General features: G+C 42.2%; 1 protein-coding gene across 1 annotated transcript; it reads right to left on the bottom strand.

Moving 5' to 3' along the window:
* Window positions 1-2,318: 2,318 nt before the first annotated feature.
* On the bottom strand, window positions 2,319-22,643 carry LOC140725715 (carboxypeptidase B-like). The gene is made up of 11 exons (XM_073041552.1): window positions 22,498-22,643; window positions 19,044-19,119; window positions 18,829-18,953; window positions 18,584-18,686; window positions 16,487-16,588; window positions 15,755-15,859; window positions 12,999-13,109; window positions 7,351-7,441; window positions 5,971-6,173; window positions 4,609-4,693; window positions 2,319-2,539 (listed from the first exon to the last, which is right to left on the bottom strand). Exons 1-11 carry the CDS (start codon window positions 22,566-22,568, stop codon window positions 2,352-2,354), a joined length of 1,260 nt encoding a protein of 419 aa, XP_072897653.1. The 5' UTR covers window positions 22,569-22,643; the 3' UTR covers window positions 2,319-2,351.
* Window positions 22,644-23,055: the final 412 nt, after the last annotated feature.

Genomic DNA, 23,055 nt, shown 5'->3' with positions numbered 1-23,055 from the left:
ATGTGAATTGACAGGGCACTAAGGACTGTTGATAAAGGTTCAAAGGTATATTTAATGTCCAAGTATGTATACAGTATACAAACTGAAATTCATTCTCCTCACAAAATGTTGGGATTCAACTACATACTTCCTTTAAGAATAGCATCAGAGGTAGACAGACTGCTGAAGAATGTATTTTGCATGCTTGCTTTCATAGGCTGGGGCACAGAGTCAAGTTGGAATAGTATATAGCACCATTATAAATCAGTATCAGGTCACTACTGTGCACAGTTATGTCCTACTATAGGAAGGGTGTGATTGCATGGTAGGTGTTTAGAGGACATTGCAGCAGTTGGTAAAATTCCATTTCCCCAAAACATGCTGATGCAATTCTACACTGCTGTCATAGAGAGCTTCCTTTCATCAGCCATTACTGTCTGGTTCAGTGCAGTGCCCTCTCACAATATACAAAAACAAAAGTAAACTGTCAGGTCAGCAGAACAAGAAATTAGGTACCATCAGTGCAGGAGTTGTATGTCTCCATATCAAAGAAGCGGGTAGGAAAACATATTGTGGACGCTACCCACCCTGCAAACCGTCTCTTCCAAAAACTCTATAGACCTAGAAAACAAAAACTTCTTGCCATCTTAAAAGTTTCTTCCTTCGGATAGTTAATCTGATCAACCATTTTAGGTAGTACCCCAAACCCCTCTATCTGTTATCTCAGTCACTGCACTAAATTGTAAAAACTTTAAACCACTTTTTATAATGATGTTAGCATTGCAAATACATGCTGGTATTCAATCTATTTTTGTTCATTTTACTCCATATACATACTTCAAACTTTAATTTTTTTTAATTCTTTGTAACTGTGGAACATTGTTTTTTTCTTGTATGTTGCCTCATTACACCTCAGCAAATTCCTAATACATGTAAAAGTTCATGGCGAATAAAGTTGATCCTTGATTCAATAAGATGGTACCTGGAATGGAGGCATGTAGTTTGGAGGGAGATTAGACAGGTTGTGTTTGTTTTCTCTGGAGAGAATGAGGCTGGATTATGTCTTGTTCATTCCCACCATCATGCCCACAATACTGATTGATAGGTCACAGAACCTGGGCCTCTGTACCTCCCTCTGCAATTGGATCCTCGAATTCCTAACCGGAAGACCACAGTCTGTGCAGATTGGTGATAACATCTCCTCCTCGCTGATGAGCAAAACTGTTGCATCTTAGGTGTGTGTGCTTAGCCCACTGCTCTACTCTCTCTATACCCATGACTGTGTGGCTAGGCATAGCTCAAATACCATCTATATAATTTGCTGATGATGCAACCATTGTTGGTGGAACTTCAGATGGTGATGAGAGGGCGTACAGGAGCGAGATATGCCAACTAGTGGAGTGGTGTCGCAGCAACAACCTGGCACTCAATGACAGTAACATGAAAGAGCTGATTATGGACTTCAGGAAGGGTGAGATGAAGGAACACATACCAATCCTTATAGAGGGATCAGAAGTGGAGACAATGAGTAGTTTCAAGTTCCTGTGTGTCAAGATCTGTGAGGACCTAACCTAGTCCCAATATACCGATGCAGTTATAAAGAAGGCAATTCAGCGACTATACTTCATTAGGAGTTTGAAAAGATTTGTTTTGTCAACAAATACACTCAAAAACTTCTATAGATGTACCATGGAGAGCATTCTGACAGGCTGCATCACTGTCTGGCATGGGGGTGGGGGAGGGGTTGCTAGTGCACAGGACTGAAAGAAGCTGCAGAGGGTTGTAAATCTAGTCAGCTCCATCTTGGGTACTAGCCTACAAAGTACCCAGGACATCTTCAGGGAGCGGTGTCTCAGAAAGGCAATGTCCATTATTAAGGACCCCCAGCACCCAGGGCATGCCCTTTTCTCACTGTTACCATCAGGTAGGAGATACAGAAGCCTGAAGGCACACACTCAGTGATTCAGGAACAGATTCTTCCCCTCTGCCATCCGATTCCTAAATGGATATTAAACCCATGAACACGATGTCACTTTTAAAAATATATATCATTTTTGTTTTTGCATGATCTTAATCTATTCAATATACACATGCTGTAATTTATTTATTAATTATTTATTTACTTATACTTTTTCTCATCTATATTATGTATTGCATTGGACTGCTGCTGCCAAGTTCACAAATTTCATGACACATGCCATTCTTCAGAGCTACAATCCAGGCAACATCTAAACCAATTTCCGCTGCACCCTGTCTAATGTTTCTCCTATAAAGTGATGACCAGAACTGTTGACAATAACATTGACCTACTGTAGCTTGTAGTAAGAATAATAGATGAATAGTTGTAACATGCATTTATTTTAATTAGCCTTTCAATACAAGTTGTTGCTGACATAGTTAGCAATGTACTTAATGGCTAACATTGTTTCTTCACAGGTAGGTTTGATTTGAGATTCGGGTAACAGGAAACCATGTGCACCAGTGTCACGGAGTTCAAAGGTGAAGGAGTACTTTATGCCCAGATCATAGGCCCAGTCATCTGAACCACCAGCTGCAGGATCTGTAAACATAGATAATATTAAAATATTATCACTGCGTTGCATTGGGTTCGAACATAGGACATAGAACACTACAGCAGAGAGCATGTCCTTCAGCCCACAATGTTGTGCCAAACCTTTAATTTATTCTGAGGCAGTTGTTCCCAGCCTGGGACTCATCGACTTCTCAGATAATGGTAGAGGCCCATGGCATAAAAAAGATTGTGAAGCCCTACCCTAAGGTCAACCTAACCCTTCCCTTTCACATAACTCTCCAGTTTTTTCTTTCATCTATGTGCTAAGAGTCTCTTGAATGTCCCTCATCTATCTGTCTCGACCACAACCCAGACAGCATGTTCCATGCACCCATCACTCTGTAAATAAAATAACCTCTGACATCCTTCCTATAATTTCCTCCATCACCTTAACATTATGTGCCCTCACATTAACCATTTCCATCCTGGGATTGTCCATTTGATCTATTTCTCTTATCATCTTGTACACCTCTATCAAGTCACCTCTTGACCTCCTTTGCTCCAAAGAGAAAAGCACTATTTCATTCAACCTGTCCTCATAAGACATGCTATGCATTCCAGGCAGCATCATCTGTACTCTTTCTTCTTCGAAAGAGGTGAGCAGAATTGAACACAATAATCCAGTTGTACTCTAAACAGTTTAACCGAGCTGCAACATTCTCGGTCATAAACAGTTACTTCTCCCAAGCCATCAGGCTGATCAATGCCTCCACCCATTAACACACCCCAGCAACCCCTCCCCACCACTACAGATGCCTCACTTAGCATCACTTTGTACATACAACCAATCATTGTAAGCAACAATCGTTAATGAGCATGGAATATATTTACTTATTTATCGAGATACAGTGCCACGCCATCCAGCAATCCCCCAAATTATTCCTAGTCTAATCACGGGACAATTCACAATGACCAATTAGCCTACCAACCGGTACATCTTTGGACTATGGGAGGAACCCAGAGCACCTGGAGGAAACCTTCAGTGAGAATGTGTGAACTCCTTACAGGCAGTGTTGGGAATTGAACCTGGGTCAACTGTATTGTAAAATGTTGTGCTAACCAATACACTACTGTGCCACCTGAGCCCTATAAACTGTACGGTACTGGAACAGGCCCTTTCCTGTACATGATGCCAAATTAAACTAGTGCATGATCTGTGTCTCTCCATTCCCTGTGTAGAAAATAAAAGCAAGTGTGTAATGTTGAGACTTTATGAAGCACTGGGGAGTCCTCACTTGGAGTATTGTGAGCAGTTTTGGGTCCCTCATCTTAGAAAGGATGTGGCTGAAACTGAACAGGTTCAAAGGAGGTTCACGAAAATGATTCCAGGATTGAGTGGCTCATCATATGAAGAGTGTTTGATGCATCTGGGCCTGTATTCACTAGAATTCCAAAGAATGAGTTTGACCTCATTCAAACCTAGTTAAATAGTGAAAGGTCTCGATAGAGTGGATGTAGAGAGGATGTTTCCTATGGTGGGAGGGTTTAAGACCAGAGGACACAGCCTCGGAATAGAAGCATAGAAAACCCATAGAGGGGCATCCTTTTAGAATGGAGATGAGGGGTATTTCTTTAGCCAGAGACCGGTGAATCTGTTGAATTCTTTGCCACAGGCAGCTGTGGCGGCCAAGTCTTTATGTACGTTTAAGGCAGAGGTTGAAAGATTATTGATTGGTCAGGGCAGGAAGGGATTCGGGGAGAAGATAGGAGATTGGGGCCAGGATGAAATGCTGGAGCAGACTGGATGGGCCAAATGGCCTCATTCTGCTCCTGTATCCTTTGGCCTTATGGTATTCATGTGACTGTCTAAAAGCCTCTTGAATGCCACTGTTGTATCTGTTTCCACCACCACCCCTGCTAACCTGTTTCTCCCTGTGGTAAAACATAAATCTTGCAGTGCACATCCCTCTCGCCACCATGAAATGTCCTTCAGTATTCAACATTTCTCCCCTGGGAAAAGACTCTAGTTTTGTGCCCTACCAAGTTTCTCATTATTTTATAAACATCTACAAACTTCCAAAGTTTTATCAACTATTGGATGAAATTGAAAAGCTTACAAATGGTGGTTGCTCCAGGGCCATAGGTGTACACTGTACCGTAGAGGCTCCTCAGGCGGGTGGTTGCTTCTTTGGCCATCTCATTCTGGAGTACAGAACAGCAATAAGAGATGATTATTTCTTGTCAGTTATGAAGTAAAAAGACACAGTTATTAAGGGACTTACTTCGTCCACCAGAGAGAGTAATAATGAAGTGTTCTCATACTGGAGGATATTCTTGGCATTGCCACAGCTTACAAGGAACCATTGCTTGTGTAGTGTCTTACAGAGGTTGTACACATGAGAAGGACCCTTCAGTTTGTGTTTCGCCTGCATGACAATTCCAAGAGCCTGGCCCTATACTAAGGAATTAGCGTTGATCGGTGTTCCGATGTGGGAAGGGGACTGATGCCTGCCAGGGCAAAACTGTGACCAGTGGATCTTGCCGTCAGGCAAGTTATAGACAAATTTACAAAATGATACTTTTACATGTGGATGCAGCTGAGCATATCGAACAATCCAGCCTCCTCATCATTCCTCTTTGAGTGTACAGCGGTGGAAAGGCTAAGCAACTTCAAATGCAACATCTCAGAGGATCCGTTCTGGGCCCAACATATAGATGCAATGATGAAGAAGGCATGGTAGCTGCTGTACTTCATGAGGAGGTTTGGTATGTCACCAAATACTCTGGCAATTTTTTACGTATATAGTCTGGAGAGCATCTTGACTGGATGCACCACAGTTTGATATGTAGGCCTCAATGCACAAGGTCAAAAAAGCTGCAGAATGTTGTAGACTCAGCCACCTTCTTCGCGGGTACAAACTTCTCTACATTGAGGAGATCTTCCAAAGGTGGTGTCTCAAGAAGGTGGTATCCATCACCGAGGACCCTCACTGTCTGGAAAATTTTCTCTTCTCATTACTACCATCAAGTAGGAGTTGCAGGAGAGTGAGGATCTACATTCAATTTTATGAACAACTTCTTCCTCTCTGCCATCAGATTTTCGAATGATCCATGAATGCTAACTCACTATTTTTCCTTTATTTGTTTATTTAAATTATTTACTTATTTAGTGTAAATAATTGTGATTCTTACGTGTTGCACTGCAGTGCTGCCACAACACAACTCACTGTCTGACTATCACTTTTTCCTCAGTGCTATTGAATGGTAGCATGAGATGTACGGACATCTGGTTTCAAAGTGATGAGGAAGTGACTGCTTTTTGGTAACTGGGTAGGGCTGGGCGGAGGGAGGGGATCAAAGAACACCTTCCACATTCAGAACTTGTTGCTCCCCGTTTACTAAATATCACGCGGAGAGTTTAGATTTGTGGCAAACATTGTCGCACACTGTCAGCGATGTGTATGTGCCGGGGCACTTACCAGTTCATTGTGATTTGCAGCTAGGTCATAGGTGTAAGAGTATGGGAAGAGACACATCTGAGAGTACGAGTGGATGGTCAGGTAAGCCTTGATGTTCTGCTTGTGGTGGCGGATGAAGTCTGCAACAGCCTTGACCGACTTCTCAGATTCTACATAAGGGCCACAGTATGTCTCTGAACAGGGGTTCTTTGAGGCACCAATAGCTGTCGGACACAACGGGACAATAGTAAGGTGTGTGTGTGTGTGTGTTTGTCTGTCTCTCTGGAGGTGTATATATATGTGTTTGTATATTTTTGTGTGTGTACGTGTCTGAGCATATCTATGTGTAGGTAGGTGTCTGTACAGGTGGGTATGTTTGTCTGTGTGCCTGTGGGTGTAGATGTGCATGTTTGTGTGTCAACGTCCGTGGGCATATCTGTGTGTATTGTGATTTGTTTATGAGTATTGCGTGTGTGTGTGTGTGTGTGTTTGTGTGTGTGCGTGTGTGCGTGTGCGCGTGTGCGTGTGTGCGTGTGTGTGTGCGTGTGCGTGTGTGCGTGTGTGTGTGTGTTTGTGTGTGTGCGTGCGTGTGTGTGTGTTTGCGTGTGTGCGTGTGCGCGTGCATGTGTGTGCGTGTGCGCGTGTGCGTGTGTGTGCGTGTGTGTGTGTGTGTGTGTGTGTGTGAGAGAGAGTGTGTGTGTGTGTGTGTGCGTGTGTGTGCGTGTGAGAGAGAGAGCGTGTGTGTATGAGACCTGTTTCTGTGCTGCAGTGCTCGATGACTTCCACAAAATCTGTTGCAGAAGGTCCAGGTGAACCTTCTCACAGATCTATTCAGTTATTCATTGCCATTCACTGCTGAAGAATCAAAATAAGCAGAATTATTCCATTAATATATGTTCTCAAAATGAGCACTGCCCTCTATTCCATACCTACAGTCCTGGTCTTCTCCAGTTTTATTGTCCCTGATTATAATCACTCCACAAGTATCAACTATATCTTCAGTGTGTGTGCCCAGAATTCTGAAAATCCTTAGTAAACACTAAAACCTTTCCATTTCTCCTTTCTTAAAGCTTTCTTCAAGACTTAGTCTCTTACACAAACCGAATGGTTGCTTCAATCTATCTCTGTGTGTTTGATGACTCTTGAGATATTTTACTGCCTTAAAGGTGCTAAACGAATTCTTCATATTGTCGGAGAATGTATTTATGGACAATAAGGCATGTGTTTACTCGGGATGAAACTCAACACCCATACATCCGATTTTAAATTTCTTGCAAAGAAAGGGCAAGGAAATTTATCTTTTGGATATACTGTATGTCTGAGAAAACCCCTCAACCCTACATCCCTTCACACCCAACCCTTCTCCTCAAACAACATAATAACAGCTTGCAAATTACTTACTGCACCATCCAGCATTCCAGTTTCTATTGGGGTCAACTCCTCGGCACCTGCTGCCAGCAACATTCGATCGGGTTTTTCTCCATAAGCGATTCTTTAGATAGCAAATAGCCGGAAGTTAGGAATGAGACTTTCCACCATCATTCATGACAATTGCTGAAGAGGAATTTGCAGGTTAGTGATTCTCTATCCCTGATCCGGCATGGATGGCCTCTTTCTGTGCCACTTGATTCCAATGGGACTTCCCCAGGATCTATCTTAACCATGGAGAAGGATAGGTCTGGTCCTCAGGTTGTGATTCTAAACTGGAGAAAGGCCAATATTGATGGCATCAGAAAGGTTGTGGCAAGAATGGATTGTTTACAGGTTGTTTCCTGGCTAAGAGATGATTAGTATCTGGGAAGCCTTCAAAAGTGAAATTTTGTGCAATTCTGGTCCTCTACCTGCAGGAAGTATATCAATAAGATTAGAAGAGTGCAGAGAAGATTTGCGAGGATGCTGCTGATTTTTTGAGAAAGATTGAATGAAGGGAGATTTGATAGAGGTTTACAGAATTATGAGGGGTTTACTGTGGATGGGGAAAATGCAAGCAGGCGTTTTGTGGTCTGTGAGACTAGAATGACGGGTCATTGTTTAGCGGTGAAGGATGAAATGCTTTGGGGAAATGAAGGGAAACTTCTTCACTCAGAGGGTGGTGAGAGTGTGGAATGAGCTGACAGCAGAAATGGTGGATGAGGGTTCAATTTTAACATTTAAATTTGGATAAATACATGGATGGGAGAGGCATAAAGTGCTATGGACCAAGTTTAGGTTGAATGAGACTAGGCAGAATAACCCTGAGGAAGGGTCCTGGCCTGAGACATCGACTATCTATTCATTTCCATGGATGCCACCTGACCTGCTGAGTTCCTCCGCCCTTTTCTGTGTGTTGCTTTGGATTTCCAGCATCTGTAGGTTTTCTCCTGTTTGGGCAGAATAATAGTTTGGCATGGCCTGGATGGGCTGAAGGGTCTTCCATTGTGCTGTAGTGCTCTATCACACGATGGCTGGCATATACACAGCTAACAGATGGTGTGAAACTTTGCTTGATAGTTTTCATCAGACAGGGAAGAACATGGTTGGTTTGCAAAGGCCAGTGGTAGCTCTGACGTAAAGAGATAGTTCCCTCATGTGCTGCGTGAAGAATCCTGTGAAACACGCTGTATTTATTTAAATGTGTCTGTGTTTGTGTGGGTGGATGTGTTTGCACCGGTATCTAGCTAAGTGCTGCTTATTGCGTGTGAATGTACGTGTGCACTTATATAACGTTCAAGAGTCAGTTCAGAATCAGAGTCCGATTTTATATCACAGGCATATGTCAGCAAATTTGTATTCTTTGCAGCATTGCAATGCATATTAATAGGAATAAACTATGAATTGCAGTGTATTTATATATTAAATAGTTAAATTAAGTAAGTAGTGCAAAATTAGAAATAAAATGGTGGTGAGGCAGTGTTCATGGATTTGCAGTCTATTCAGAGATCGGACGGCAGACGGAAGAATCTGTTCCTGTGTTGTTGAGTGTGTGCCTTCAGGCTCCTGTACCTCCTTCCCAATGGTAGCAATGACAAAGGGCCTGTTCTGGATATGATGTGCGTGTGTGTGTGTGTGTGTGTGTGTGTATGTGTGAGTGTGAACGTGTGTATGTGCTTGTCTGTATGTACATCTTTCCCTACTTAATTGTGCGTGCGTGTATGTACTGGCCTCTAGATAAATGTGTAAGTGTGTCCATTCTGGCTTTGTGTGTGTGCTTCTGTATGTGTGTGTTGTCTGTGAAGTTGGGCATCTGTGCATATGCATTTTTTTTTAGAACATCAAACATAGAGCAGTACAGCAGAGGAACAAGGTTTTCGGCCCACTATATCTGTGCCCAACATAATGCCAGGTTAAACTACTCCCACTTGCTTACACACGATCAATATCCATCTCTTTCCTGCCTGTTCCCATGCCTGCCTAAATGCTTCCTAGACAATGCTATCGCATCTGCTTCCACCACCTGCTCTGTCAGTCTTCCTACCCTCTGTGAGAAAAACTTCTTAAGATATAATTTTACTACTTTCTGTGTAAAAAACAATGTAAGATTTCAGATTAGCTTTATTCTTTACGTGTACACGGGAACACTGAAAAATACGGTGAAATGTGTCACTTGCATCAATAACTAATGCAGTTCGAGGATGTGTTGGAAGGAACCCAAGTGTCAGGGTCATGAAGTGAGTGAAGTTACCATTAATAGGGAGAAGGTTCTTGGGAAACTGAAAGGTCTGAAGTTAAATGAGTCACCTGGATCAGATGGTGTACACCCTAGGTGGCTGTAGAGATTGTGGAGGCATTAGTAATGATTTTTAAGAATCAGTAGATTCTGGATTGGTTCTGGAAGGCTGGAAAGTTGCTTATGTCACTTCACTCTTCACAAAGAGAAGTGGTTGGGAAGATGTTGGGAGTCAATTAGTGAGGATGAGGTCTCAGGTTACTTGGAGGCACATGATAAAGTTGGCATGGTTTCCTCAAGAGAAAATCTTTCCTGACATATCTGTTGGATTTCTTTGAAGAAGTAACAACTAGGATGGACAAAAGAATTGGTTGATGATGTGTACTTGGATTTTCAGAAGGTCTTTGACAAGGTGCCCCACATGAGGCTGCTTAACAAGCTATGAGCCCATGGTTTTACAGGAAAGGTTCTAGCATGGATAAGGCAGTGGCTGAATGGCAGGAGGCACAGAGTGGAAATAAAGGGTGTTTTATGTGGTAGGCTGCTGGTTTCTAGTGCTGTCCACAGGGTCTGTGTTGGGACCAATTCTTTTTGCGTTATATGTCAATGATTTGGATGATAGAATTGATCACTTTGCAAAACTTGCAAACAATACGAAGATAGGTGGAGTGGCACACAGTTCTGAGTAAGTAGAGAGGCCACAGAAGAACATAACAATAATAATAATAATAATAATAATAATAATAATAATAATAAGTACTTTATTGATCCTGAGTGGCAAATTATTTTGTTATAGCAGCATCATTTAAAATCACACTTAGCAATAATAATAAATGTAATAATAATATTAACTAATAATAAAGTATAGACTATAATATACACAGTAATAATTCACCAATGTGCCATACTGTGTAGTAATGTACAAAATAGAAAAACAGAATCTATTGTACAATGATGTGTGTTCTTTTATCGCACAGAGATGAACTGTTGTATATGCTTATTGCATTTAGTAGGAAAGATTTTCTAAAATGATGCTTGTGACAGCAGATCTGAATGAACCTTCGAAAGGGTGTTCTGCTGCTTATTCAGTAGGTCATGGAGAGGATGTGCCAGATTGTCCATAACGGATAACAGTTTAGTGACCTCCTCTCCACTAACTCAAAAGAGTCCGGGTTGTAGCCAAGGATGGGTCCACCCTTTTTGATAAGTTTATTTATTCTTTTTACATCACTAGCACTGATGCTGTTTAGACGGTTAGGAGAATGGGCAAAGGAACAGCTAATGGAATACAGTGTCGAGAAGTGTATGGTCATGCACTTTGGTAAAAGAAGTGAAAGGGTTGATGATTTTCTAAATCATATATGTCAAACTCAAGGCCCGCGGGCCAAATCCGGCCCACGATGGAATTATCTTTGGCCCGTGAGATAATATCTAATTACTGTTAAAGCTGGCCCCAGTAATCGAAGCGCCTATGGCGTATGATATGGCTAATGCTGAGTTTATTCAGGTACCAGGTTTTCAGGGTTTTTAGTGTTTATTCGGCAGTCTTGCTCGGCAGTCTTCTTCATAAGAAATGGAATTTGTAAAGTGAAACACTTTGTAGTTATAGCAGAGACTGAGACACGTGAGAGCAGGCTGAAAAAACGGAGGCAACGAAAGCTGCGTTCGCACGCGTCCGACTGATCCGGCCCGCATGAAGCTGCATTTTGCTCAATCCGGCCCGTGACCTAAAATGAGTTTGAAACCCCTGCTCTAAATGGAGAGAAAATACAAAATAATCTGAGGTGCAAAGGGACTTTGGAATCCTTGTTCACGATTCCCCAGATGTTAATTTGCAGGTTGAGTCTGTGGTGAGGAAGCCAAATGCTATGTTAGCATTAATTACTAGAGGACTAGAATTAAAAGCAAAGATGTAATGTTAAGACATTATAGAAGACTGGTGAGGTCTCACTTGGAGTATTGTGAGCATTTTTTATGCCCCTTACCTTGGAAAGGATGTGGCTGAAACTGAAGAGGATTCAAAGGAGGCTCACGAAAATTGGTCCATGATTGAATGGCTTGTCATATGAAGATTGTCTGATGGCTCTGGGCCTGTATTCATTGGAATTCAGGAGAATTAAGGATGACCTAATTGAAACCTATCAATTGGTGAAAGGCCTTGATAGAGTAAATGTGGTGAGGATGTTTCCTATGGTGGGAGAGTCTGAGACCAGAGGGACAGCCTCAGAATAGAGGGGTGATCTTTTAGAATGGAAATGAGAGGGAATTTCTTTAGCCAGAGAGTGGTGAATCTGTGGAATTTGTTGCCACAGGCCACTGTGGAGGTCAAGTCTGTATGTATATTTAAGGCAGTGGTTGACAGATTCTTGAATGGTCAGGACATGGAAGGGATATGGGGTGGATAGCAGGAGACTGAGGCTAAGAGGGAAAATGGATCAGCCATGATGAAATGGCACACCAAATATCCTAATGTTGCTCCTATATCTTATGGTCTTATTCTTTTAAGTGTAGCCGTGCATCTGGCACCAACATGACATGCCTGCAACTTAATAATACTAACCAGTACATTTTCGGAATGTAGGAGAAAATCAGAGCACCCAGAGGAAACCCACACGGGCACAGAGTGAAAATACAAATTCCTTACAGCCCACGGCAGAATTGAACCTGAGTCATTGGCACTGCAAAGTGTTACGCTAACCACTACGCTACTGTCCTGCCCTGATTCCGTGCACCTCAAGTTCCCTTTAAATGTTAGCCTTCTCATGTCAAACCTATGGTCTCTGAGAATTAACATTTCCACTTTGGGAAAAAGACTCTATCTATCTTAACGATGCCTCGCATAAAAAAAAACTTTTATCTGAAACTGTCTCGAGTTGAGTGCGAGTGTGTTTGTGTGTGTGTGTGTGTGTGTGTACGTTTGTTAACCTAACAGCTTTGAGGCCTCTCTTCCACTCACACTGCTCACTCAGGAGGCCATATTAGTCACATGCATAGGCCCAAACTCCCATAGCAGATACTCTCTTCCAAGCCCTGCCATGACAAAAGATAGAGGAAATTGTGACTAAATTATACAGTAGCCCCATATACCATACCAGGGGAATTCTTGGCCCATGACTATTCAATATGGAGAGGAAACAGTTGGGATAATACAGAGATCCTCAAGTCCGGAGCATTCAGAACCCCAGTACCAACATCAGAAGAGGTGCACCATCCTATAATCAGCCCACCCACTCCCCAGCTTGCAGTCCTCACCGGTCACCTCAGAACCCCAAGTGATGGCTGAGAAAGGACTGCCATTGACCACAGAACCATGACATCCATGCTCCAACATATCCGACTAGCAGAGTAGGTGAAGCCAACTATATAAAACATCTTGTAACTTTAACATTGTTACTGTACTTACAGTGGACCAGGTGTAGGAATAACCGTCAACATTAATCACTGGGACGATGAAGATGTCCATGGTGTCCAGGATGTGGGTGATTGTGGGATCTGATCCATAATTGTTGATTGTCTAGAGAAGATGGACATGTCCATCATCCATCAAGCACACTGAGCAGAGTGTTAATACTAAAATGCCCAATCTTGATAAATAAAATCTTTATTCTAGAAGCTCAATATCTTTTGCAAGAAATAATTGGCTTTTAGTAAGATGGAAGTTTTGCCTTTTACAAATAAGAGCAATTCTGAAGTTTAAAAAAGGTGTTGATTTTAAGATGATACAAAACAATTATTCCAATTAATAGATAAACATACATACATAAATTGCAGTTCTAAAGTTTGTGCTATCCCATGCAATGTATGGGTACTAACTGTGCAAGGTCTGAGCAAGTAATTTATTTCCTTGATAGAGGATGTTTCCGATAGTGGGAGAATCAAGGACCAAAGGACACAGCCTCAGAATAGAGGGACATCGTTTTGGTATGCAGATGTGAAGGAATTTCTTTAGCCAAAGAGTGGTGAATCTGTGGAATTATTTACCACAGGCAGCTGTGGAGGCAAAGTCTTTATGTAGATTTAAGACAGAGGTTGATAGATAATTGGTCAGGTCAGGAAGGGATGCGGAGTGATGGCAGGAGATTGGGGCTGAGAGGAAAAATGGATCAGTCATGATGTAATGGTGGAGCAGAGTTGATGGGCCAAATGGCCTAATTCTGCTCCTATATCTTATGGTCTTATGTGTATATTCATATTGGCAGCCAGTATTTATTAACCATCCACAATTGCCCTTGAAAAGATGGTGCTGAGCAATCTTCTTGAACTGCTGCAGTCCTTCTGATGAAATTACTCCTACGATGCGTCCAGGATTTAGACCCACTGCCAATGAAGAAACAACATTATATTTCCAATTTACGGTGGTGCATGACCTGCGAGGAAAAGTGTAAGTTTTCCCATGTGCCTGCTGTTCATGTCCCTGAGGCTAAGCTGGCACTGGTGAATCTCAGTGACTTCTGGCTGGTGGCTAACGAGGTCGGGGTGTCGGGGACCAAGGCGAGGGATGGGCCGGTTCAGCTCGCTGTGTTGATCTCAGGGCCTATGGGCAGGCTGTCTTTCTGGGGTTCAGTTCAGAATACTATTTGCTAGTTGCTTGCATTGTTTGCTTTCTTTCTCTTTCTGCACATTGGGTGTTTGATGATCTTTTTTGATAGGTTTCTCTAGGAGTACCTTTGTTTTGTGGCTGCCTGTTAGGAGACGAATCTCAAGGATGCATAATGAAAACATACTTTGATAATAAGTGTACTTTGAACTTTGAACTTTTGAGCTTCAAGGTGACAGAGGTCACATGTTTGAGAAGGGCTGTTGAAGTGGCCTGGGGGAAGAACTGCAGTCTATTTTGTAGATTGTTCACACCGCAGTCACTTGTGGTGGAGGGAGTAACTATTTTAGGCTGGTGGATGGAGGGTCTGCTTTGTCCTGCATGATGTTGGAGTTTAAGAGAGGTTTGGATTGGTACATGGATGGGAGGGTCTTGTGGGTGGTTATAGTCCAGGTGCGGGTAGATGGGACAAGGCAGAAGATCAGTTTGGCATGGAAAAGACAGGCCAAAGAACCTATTTCAACTCTGTGGTAGTTTATGACTCGACTCATCCAAATAAGTGGAGAGTGTTCAGACACACTCCTATTACTTGTATATGGTGGAAGGCCTTGAGGCATCAGTCTTTCAGAGCAGAGTTGTGAATTTGTGGAATTCATTACCATCGGCAGTTGTGGAGGCCAAGTCTTTATGTACAGTATTTTTAAGGCAGAGGTTGATAGCTTCTTGATTGGTCAGGGCATGAAGGCAAATGGGAGAAGGCAGGAGTTCAAGACTGAGAGGGAAAATAGACCAGCCATGATAAAATGGAGGACACGACTCGGTGGACCAAATGGCCCAATTCTGCTCCTATATCTTATGGTCATATGTTCGTAGGACTCCCAGCTCTGGCCTGCCCTTGTGGACACTGTATTTCCATAGTTTATTGCATTGAGTGTCTTGTGAACACCAGGATATAAATGATTTGAGAATTGGCAATGGTAATGTCTCTGAAGGTCAAGAGTAGATGATTAGGTTCATTCTTGTTGAAGACGATCACCTTGTGGCACAAAGGAGATTGGCAATTACCAGACTACCTGCGTGTAGTGTCGGTCGGGCTGCATGAGGGTGTGGGCTGCTTCATTTGATGTGGAATTGTGGATGGAATTGATCTGTATCCAGATTTTGGGGGATCAGGCTCACCAACATTTCAGTGCAGGGTCTGAGTAGGAACTCACTCACCCTACCATGTACGGTCTGAGTACGGACTCACTGATTTCCCACCCCAGTGCAGGGTTTGAGTAGAGACTCACCGATCCCATGGTGTAAGGTTGCACGTCTGTGCTCTGATATTATGTGGCCAGATCCTTTTTTTTTTTTTTTGGGACATGTTTTGTTCATAACCTGATTAAGGAGCTGTGGAATAAATTGCACTGAAAGGACAAGCCCTTCAACAAACATATCGAACTGAATCCTGTTGTCTGGTGACAGCTCTAGTGGTTTGGTTAGCTATGTTACTCTGAGGTACTGATGCATTAATACTACATTTTCATAAGCTAGCAGACTAATAGTTGTACTATAAATTTAAATCATATAATGTTTAACGATCTGTATTAGAATTTGTACCTTTAAATTTCGATACTAACCTCCTTCACAAACCACTGGCAAAATGCTGGAGAAATCCACTCTCGAGCATGTATTCCACAATCCATAAAGATCGCTGGTTTAGTTTGACCTGTTTTCTTGCTGATCTTTTGCAAGGAATGAAATAGACAGTTATTTCTTTTCGCACTACAGAAATGTATCACCCAAGGAGCTGGGTGGCAAGAATGTCCCGTTCCTCACTCTACAATTTCTGACTTTATGGTTTTATTAAATTTCATATTGCTTTGTAGTGCTGCTGCAAAGACAATAAATTTCATGACATATGCCATTGATATTAAACCTTATTCTGATTCTGATGATATTTCAGGTTTTCTGGATCAGATTAAATACCCTGGTTAACTTCTCCAGATGAAACATATGAATTCACTGATATTTTTTTTCTCTACATTTGTAAAGTATATATTTCTCAGCCAATGTGAACAAACGAGTCTCATCAGCCTAACCAGCTGGGGTAAAGATAGCTAACCAATAGGGATAAAGGAGGTGCCAAAAAACAATGGAGACAAAGAAGAATCAGAAAGCTAACCAGTGGGAATAAAGCAGGCTAACCAATGGGGACAAAGGAAACTCCAAAAGACAACCAAAGAGAACAAGGAATGATTAGAGACAACAAATATTTCCCCCCCTCCCACCTTTGGGAGTAGATTTTATCTCTGTAGCACCTGCATAGACCATCCTCACCAGAAAAAGTTCATTGAACTAATTCCATCTACCTTTATGACATTGATCGGTCGTCCTTCATAGCTGGTTCCAATTTCTTCAAGAGCCATCAGGTTCGTATTTCTGGCAACCGTGCCTGCAATCCATTCATTGATCTATTTCAGAGTAAATTAGAACTTTTAAAAATTTGAAATCAACATTTGGCTCTTAATCGCAAAACACAAAGCCCAGCATCCCAAGTGCCCTTTGAGAATGTTTCTAAAGGGTTAACTGTCACTCAGTGGTAACAATCTGCTCTCTGGAGGTTGGGGAGTCAAGTTCTATGCCAGTGATTTGAACACAGATGTGTGTTAACTCTCCCCATCGTGTAGATGGGAGAGAATAGGAATCTGCCTTTTCTAGTTTCCCAACACAATACCTTTGTCCATCACTAATTCAATTAGGTACATGGAGCTTAGAGAGGGCTACGTGCTAGGGAAATTCTAGGCAGTTTCTAGAGTAGGGTATATGGTCAGCATACATTGTGGGCCAAAAGGCCTGTAACGTGCTGTAAATTTCTATGTTCCGTGTTCAGTCCCAAGGTTTAATGTCATTCATCTAAATCGGGGCTTCACATTTATAATGCAGAAGTGCAGTGATGACCATGCCCACAGAAATTGTTTGCTTTAAGGCATTCCGCTGGGCTGTAATTTCCAATAAAATCAGATTAGTCTTGGGTGCATTGGAACTTAAATTCAGATCTTCCCTTTCTCCGTTTTGTTGGATTAGGCTGTAACCGCCCTCTGCTGGAGCAATTCTCTTGCCTACTCCCCATATGGCTGTAGTTACGGTAATATATTTGCAGAGGCAGCTGTGTGATTGGGGTTCAGTTCCCAGCGCTGTCTGTAAGGAGTTTGCACGTTCTCCCCACGAGCGTGGGCGCTTCTGCCCTCATTCCAAAGACACGCAGTTGGGGCGGGTGGGTTGTGGACGTGCTATGTTGGTGCCAGAAGCACGGTAACACTTGCGGGATGTGCAGCAAGATCTGATGTGCTGATTTGCTTTGACGCATTTCACTGTATGTTTTGAGGTACAGGTGACAAATAAGGCTTTGTGCACTATTGGCATGCTTTGCCTTTACGCTTTGCTTCCGTCCCCACAGTCGCACACTCTGGTGTTTGCTTCGCTTTCTTTTATAGGTTACTCCATTGAGGTATTGCTGTTAGTGATTTATCTGTTTGTAATTCAAGAGCCCTTTGTTTCTCTATTTTAAATAAGATTTTCCAAAAATATGAGACCATTTTATTTTGCCTACCAAAATCGCACATCTATACTAGGACATTCCCTGTTGAACATTATGCTAATCATCATTGTACGTTTGTTTTCTGGATTTGCTCCTTTTTCTATATCAGTGGGGAATCTGTTTCCTGATGTTAAGCTGACAGGTCTATGGTTCCATGTACTTTTTCTCAAATATGCTATATGTATTACACCCAAGACACAAAACCTGGAATCTGGAGCAAAAAAAAACACAAATTGCTGGAGGAATTCAGGAGGTCAGGCGGCATTCGTGGAGGTTAAAGAACAGTTGGCATTGTCAGACTGGTCTAGAGTCTGGCCCAAGATGTTGAGAATTCTTTCCTCCTGTTGCTGCTCCAATAAGCTGCAATTGGCTATACTTCATTAGCAGTTCGAGAAGAATTTGTATGTCACCAAACACTCGGACAAATGTTTACAGATGTACCGTGAAGAGTATTCCAACTTGTTGCATCACCATCTAGTATGGTGGAGGGTGGGGGGGGGGGGGGGGCAGGACGGAGCCACTGCACAGGATCAGAAAAAGCTGACAAAGATCGCAAGCTCAGTCAGCTCCATCATGGGAACTAGCATCCCCGGCATCGAGGACATCTTCAAAAGATGATGCCTCAGAAAGGCTGCACTAAGGGCCCCATCACCCATGGCATGCCCCCTTCATACTGCTACCATCAGGGAGGTAAACACACACTCAATGTTTTAGGAACAGTTTCTTTCACATGACATATGTCAATGATATGAAAACTGATTCTGATTCTAACCAGCTGAGGTGTCCCAGCTGTTCTTGTTTTACTGTGTACAACACCGTTTATCCAGCTCTTTGGTACCCCAACGTTTTCTAGTGAACCAGTACGCACCGTATCCAAGTCATTGTACTTCACGTAACTGTGTTTAGTAGCTGAACGCTCCTTGTTATCAAGTTGCCGCTCGATCATTACTTGAACGTCATCAATTAAAACTCTGGAATTGGGTGGTGGGAAAGGTGAGTGGAGTGGTTCAGGGAAGAGAAAGAAAATTAAGTTGTTATAATTGTGACTGGTTTCAGCAGAAGGACTTTGACATACCTCATGAACAGAAACATTGGCTGGACAAGAGAACATACTCATGTTTTAATCCACTCTTCTTCAGAAGCTTTTGAACCCCTGGAACATCCCCAGCGCTCACCCGGAAATCCACAGTAGTCTCAGCGTACACTTGGTCGAAGGAATCTGGTTTCCATAAGTCAATCTGCAAAGAGTGTGAGAAATGGAGAGTCTGAGGTCTCTTGATCACTTTCTGCGAAGGAGCTCTTACGGAGAAGTTTAGAATTTGTCCTACCGTTGTGAGGTCAGCCAGGCTTCTCACAATATCCACTTCCCTTTCACTCCGTGGTTTCAGGCGAAACACCTTCTCGCTTTGCAAAAGAGGCAGAGGATGAGCAATGAACAAGAGCCATGGAGTTAGGAGCAGTTTTGTCCTCTCTAATCACTTGGTCCCCACATTCACTAGCCTTGGGCCATGAATATTCCTGGCATCTACTGGCTTCTGCAGTAGTGATTCAATCCTCTCTAAATAAAAGAAGTTCTCAGAAGTCCTTTCTTGATTTGTTGACTCCTTACCCAAGAACAACTCCACCCTGAGGAAATGGCCTCTCAATGTCTACCCTGTTCATAACACTCAGAATCTTAAATGTCTCAAACTTAAACTTCTTCCTGAGATTATGAGCCAATCATGCTCAAGCTCTCACTATAGGACAACGTCCACATACCAAGTGATCCAGTGCTCTGACTCGTTCTCTAGTTTTGGTGACCCAGGTTGCACACTCTAACCTCCCACTAATTTTTGCTCTATAATATGCCCTCACTTGCCCAGAAGGGTTCTGTTACCTTAAGCTTCATAATCAATTCTGGTTCATTGCACAACACCCAATCCAGAATAGCTATCTCACTTGTGGACACAACAACAAAGGTGTTCTAGAAAGATATCTCATAGACGCTCTAGAATTATCTCCTCCTGGAATCCAACACTAACCTGATTTTCCCAATCTACCTGCATATTGAAGTCCTTCATGACAATTGTGGTTTTGCCCTTTCGGTATGCATTTTTTAATCTCCCATTGTAATTTATAGATCACATTTTTATGACTGTTTGGCGGTCTGTGCACAACTCCCATCAGGGTCTCTTTCCCCTTCCAGTTCATTAGGTCTATCCACAATGGTTCAACACCTTCCAACCCTTTGTCACCTCTTTCTAATGATCTAATTTAATTTTTTTTACCAATAGACCAATGCCACCCCCTCTGGCTTCCTGCCCTTCCTGATACAATGTGTATCCTTGGACACTAAGCTCCTAGCTATAATCTTCTTTCAGCCATGACTTAGTGATGCCTACAACATCATACCTGCCAATCTGTAACTGAGCTTTTAAAAACCAACAGAAGGCAACAAAAAATGTCATTCAGAAGGTAAAGATGGAATACAAAAGTAAGCTAGCCAATAATATTAAAGAGGATACCAGAAGTTTTTTCAGATGCATAATGTGTAAAAGAGAGTTGAGAGTGGATATCAGACCACTGGAAAATGATGCGGGAGAGATAGTAATGGAGAACAATGAGATGGCAGACGAAATGAATAAGTATTTTGCATCAGCCTTCTCCGTTGAAGAAACTAGTAGTATAGTGGAAGTTCCAGGTGTTGGGGTCATGAAGTGGGTGAAGTTACCATTACTAGAAAGAAGTTTCTTAGGAAACAGAAAGGTCTGAAGGTAGGTAACTCACATGGACCAGATAGTGTACACCCCAAAGTTCATAAAAAGGTGGCTGAAGAGATTGTGGAAGATCACTAGATTCTGGAATGGTTCTGGAAGATTGGAAAATTGCAATGTCATTCCACACTTCAAGAGGGAGTGAGGCAGAAGAAAGGAAATTATAGGCCAGTTAGTTTGTCCTCAATGGTTAGGAAGATGTTGGAGATGATTATTAAGGATGAGGTCTCAGGGTACTTCAAGGCACTTGATAAAATAGGCCATATTCAGCATGATTTCCTCAAGGGAAAATCTTGCCTGACTAATCCATTGTAATTCTTTGAAGAAATAACAAGCAGGATAGACAAAGAAGAATCATTTGATGTTGTGTACTTGGATTTTCAGAAGGCCTTTAAAACGTGCCACACATGAGGCTGCTTAACAAGCAAGAATGCAGATATTACAGGAAAGATTCTAGCATGTATAAAACAGTGGCTGATTGGCAGGAGGCAGAGTGGGAATAAAGGGAGCTTTTCTGGTTGGCTGCCAGTGACTACTGTTGTTCTACAGGAGTCTGTGTTGGGACTGATACATTTTACATTATATGTCAGTGATTTGGATGATGTAATTGAAGACTTCGTTGCAAAGTTTGCAGACGATATGAAGAAAGGTGGAGGGGCAGGTAGTTTTGAGGAAGTAGAGAGGCTACAGAAAGACTTAGACAGATTAGAGGAATGGGCATAGAAGTGGCAAATGGAATACAGTGTTGGAAAGTGTACGGTCGTGCACTTCAGTAGAAGAAATGAAAGGTTTGACTATTTTCTAAATGGAGAGAAAATACAAAAAAATACTGAGCTGCAAAGGGACTTGTGAGTCCTTGTGTAGGAATCCCTAAAGGTTAGTTCACAGGTTGCGTCTGTGGTGAGAAAGGCAAATGTGGTGCTAGCATTTATTTCAAGAGGACTAAAATATAAAAGCAAGGAGGTAATGTTGACACTTTATGAAACTCTAATGAAGCCTCACTTGGAGTATTATGAGCAGTTTTGGGCCCCTTATCTCAGATAGGATGTGCTGAAACTGGAGAGGGTTCAAAGGAGGTTCCCAAAAATGCTTCTGTGATTCAATGCCTTGTCATATGACAAGTGTAAGATGGCTAAGGGCCTGTATTCATTAGAATTCAGAAGAATGAGGGGTGTTCTCATTGAAACCTATCAAATTGACAGAGTGGATGTGGAGAGGATGTTTCCTCTAGTGGGAGAGTCTGACCAGAGGACACAGCCTCAGAATAGGAGGGCATCCTTTTGGAATGGAGATGGGGAGGAATTTCTTTAGCTAGAGAGTGATGAATCTGTGGAATACTTTGCCACAGGCAACTGCTAAGGCCAAGTCTTTATGTATATTTAAGGTGGAGGTTGATAGATTCTTGGTTGGTCAGTGGATGAAGGGATGCAGGAAGAAGGCAGAAGAATGAGCCAGAGAAGAAAATTGGATCAGCCATGATGAAATGGTAGATCAGATTGGATGGGTCAAATGGCCTAATTCTTCTCCTCAAGCTTATGGCTTATGGTCTTATATTTGGAGCATTTAAGAAACTCTTAAATAGTCACATGGATGTTGGAAAAATGGAGGATTATGTAGAAGGGAATGGTTAAGTTGATCTTAGAGCAAGTTAAAAATTTGCACAATAAGAGCTTGTTCTGTGCTGTAATATTCAATGTTCTATTCTGCATATGCTAGAAATCCACACACAAACTGCTGGAGAAAAGCAGCAGGTCAGGTAGCATCTATGGAGAGGAATAAACAGTCAGTGCTTTTTAGCTGAGACCTTTCTGAGTTCTTCCCCCTTCCTTTCCAGTTTTGACGAAGGGTCTTAACTGTTGATTGCTCTCCATAGACGCTGCCTGACCTGTTGAGTTTCTCCAGAATTTGTGCGTGCTGCTGCACTCTAACCCTCTTTCAGTAGAGGGTAGCAATGGGAATGTTCACAACTAAGGTTTTGAACCCTTTAGACCTGTGTAATGAGGCAATGTCCAAGAGAGAGGCGACTTACCCATCGAACCTTTGTATACCAGGACCAGCCAGGACGGCTGTAACCAGCCCAAGGAGACAAAGAAGCTTCATCCTTCTGACAAGTCAATTCAATCGAAGATACCTTTTTATATGCCGGGATTGCACAGTTGCACTCAACTGCTTTCAGTCCTTCCTCTTTATTTGCTGACACAGTGGAAATTATGACTTTCATGACCTTGAGAATTAATATCTCTAATCTTCATAATGAGATTGAAAATGGCACTACTACCAATAATATTTTATCAGCTTCTGACTGGGTGGCTATTTCACACAAACAAGGTTGAAATCAAACATGTTGTTTTTGCTCCAAGGAGATATTATGAAAAATTCTTATTTCAAGAAACTACATACACAAACACACACACTCGTGACTTGTGGCTGTGGAGTCACTTTTGGGGACTCTGCGGTTTAATGTATTGTGTCCTATTTGTTTGCTTTTCGCTGCTTGCCTAATTTTTTCTTTTATCGTATGTCTGATGGTCTTGTTGTGCGGAGGTTTCCTTTAAATGGGTTCCATGGTGTTTCTTTGTTTGTGGCT

Source organism: Hemitrygon akajei, chromosome 3, assembly GCF_048418815.1.
Source record: "Hemitrygon akajei chromosome 3, sHemAka1.3, whole genome shotgun sequence".
NCBI classification, from domain to species: domain Eukaryota; kingdom Metazoa; phylum Chordata; class Chondrichthyes; order Myliobatiformes; family Dasyatidae; genus Hemitrygon; species Hemitrygon akajei.
Note: the sequence above shows the minus strand (reverse complement) of the source record. Positions and strands in the feature narration are given on the sequence as shown.

Bases quoted from the DNA above. Each gene is read 5' to 3' on its own strand.
- LOC140725715 (XM_073041552.1), bottom strand. From the start codon at position 22,568: ATGAAGCTTCTTTGTCTCCTTGGGCTGGTTACAGCCGTCCTGGCTGGT. The intron at 18,687-18,828 runs GTATGTTCTCTT...ACCCAATTCCAG, and splicing joins AAGAGTGGATTAAAACATGA to AGTTTTAATTGATGACGTTC. The intron at 16,589-18,583 runs GTGCGTACTGGT...ACTCTGAAATAG, and splicing joins AGTACAATGACTTGGATACG to ATCAATGAATGGATTGCAGG.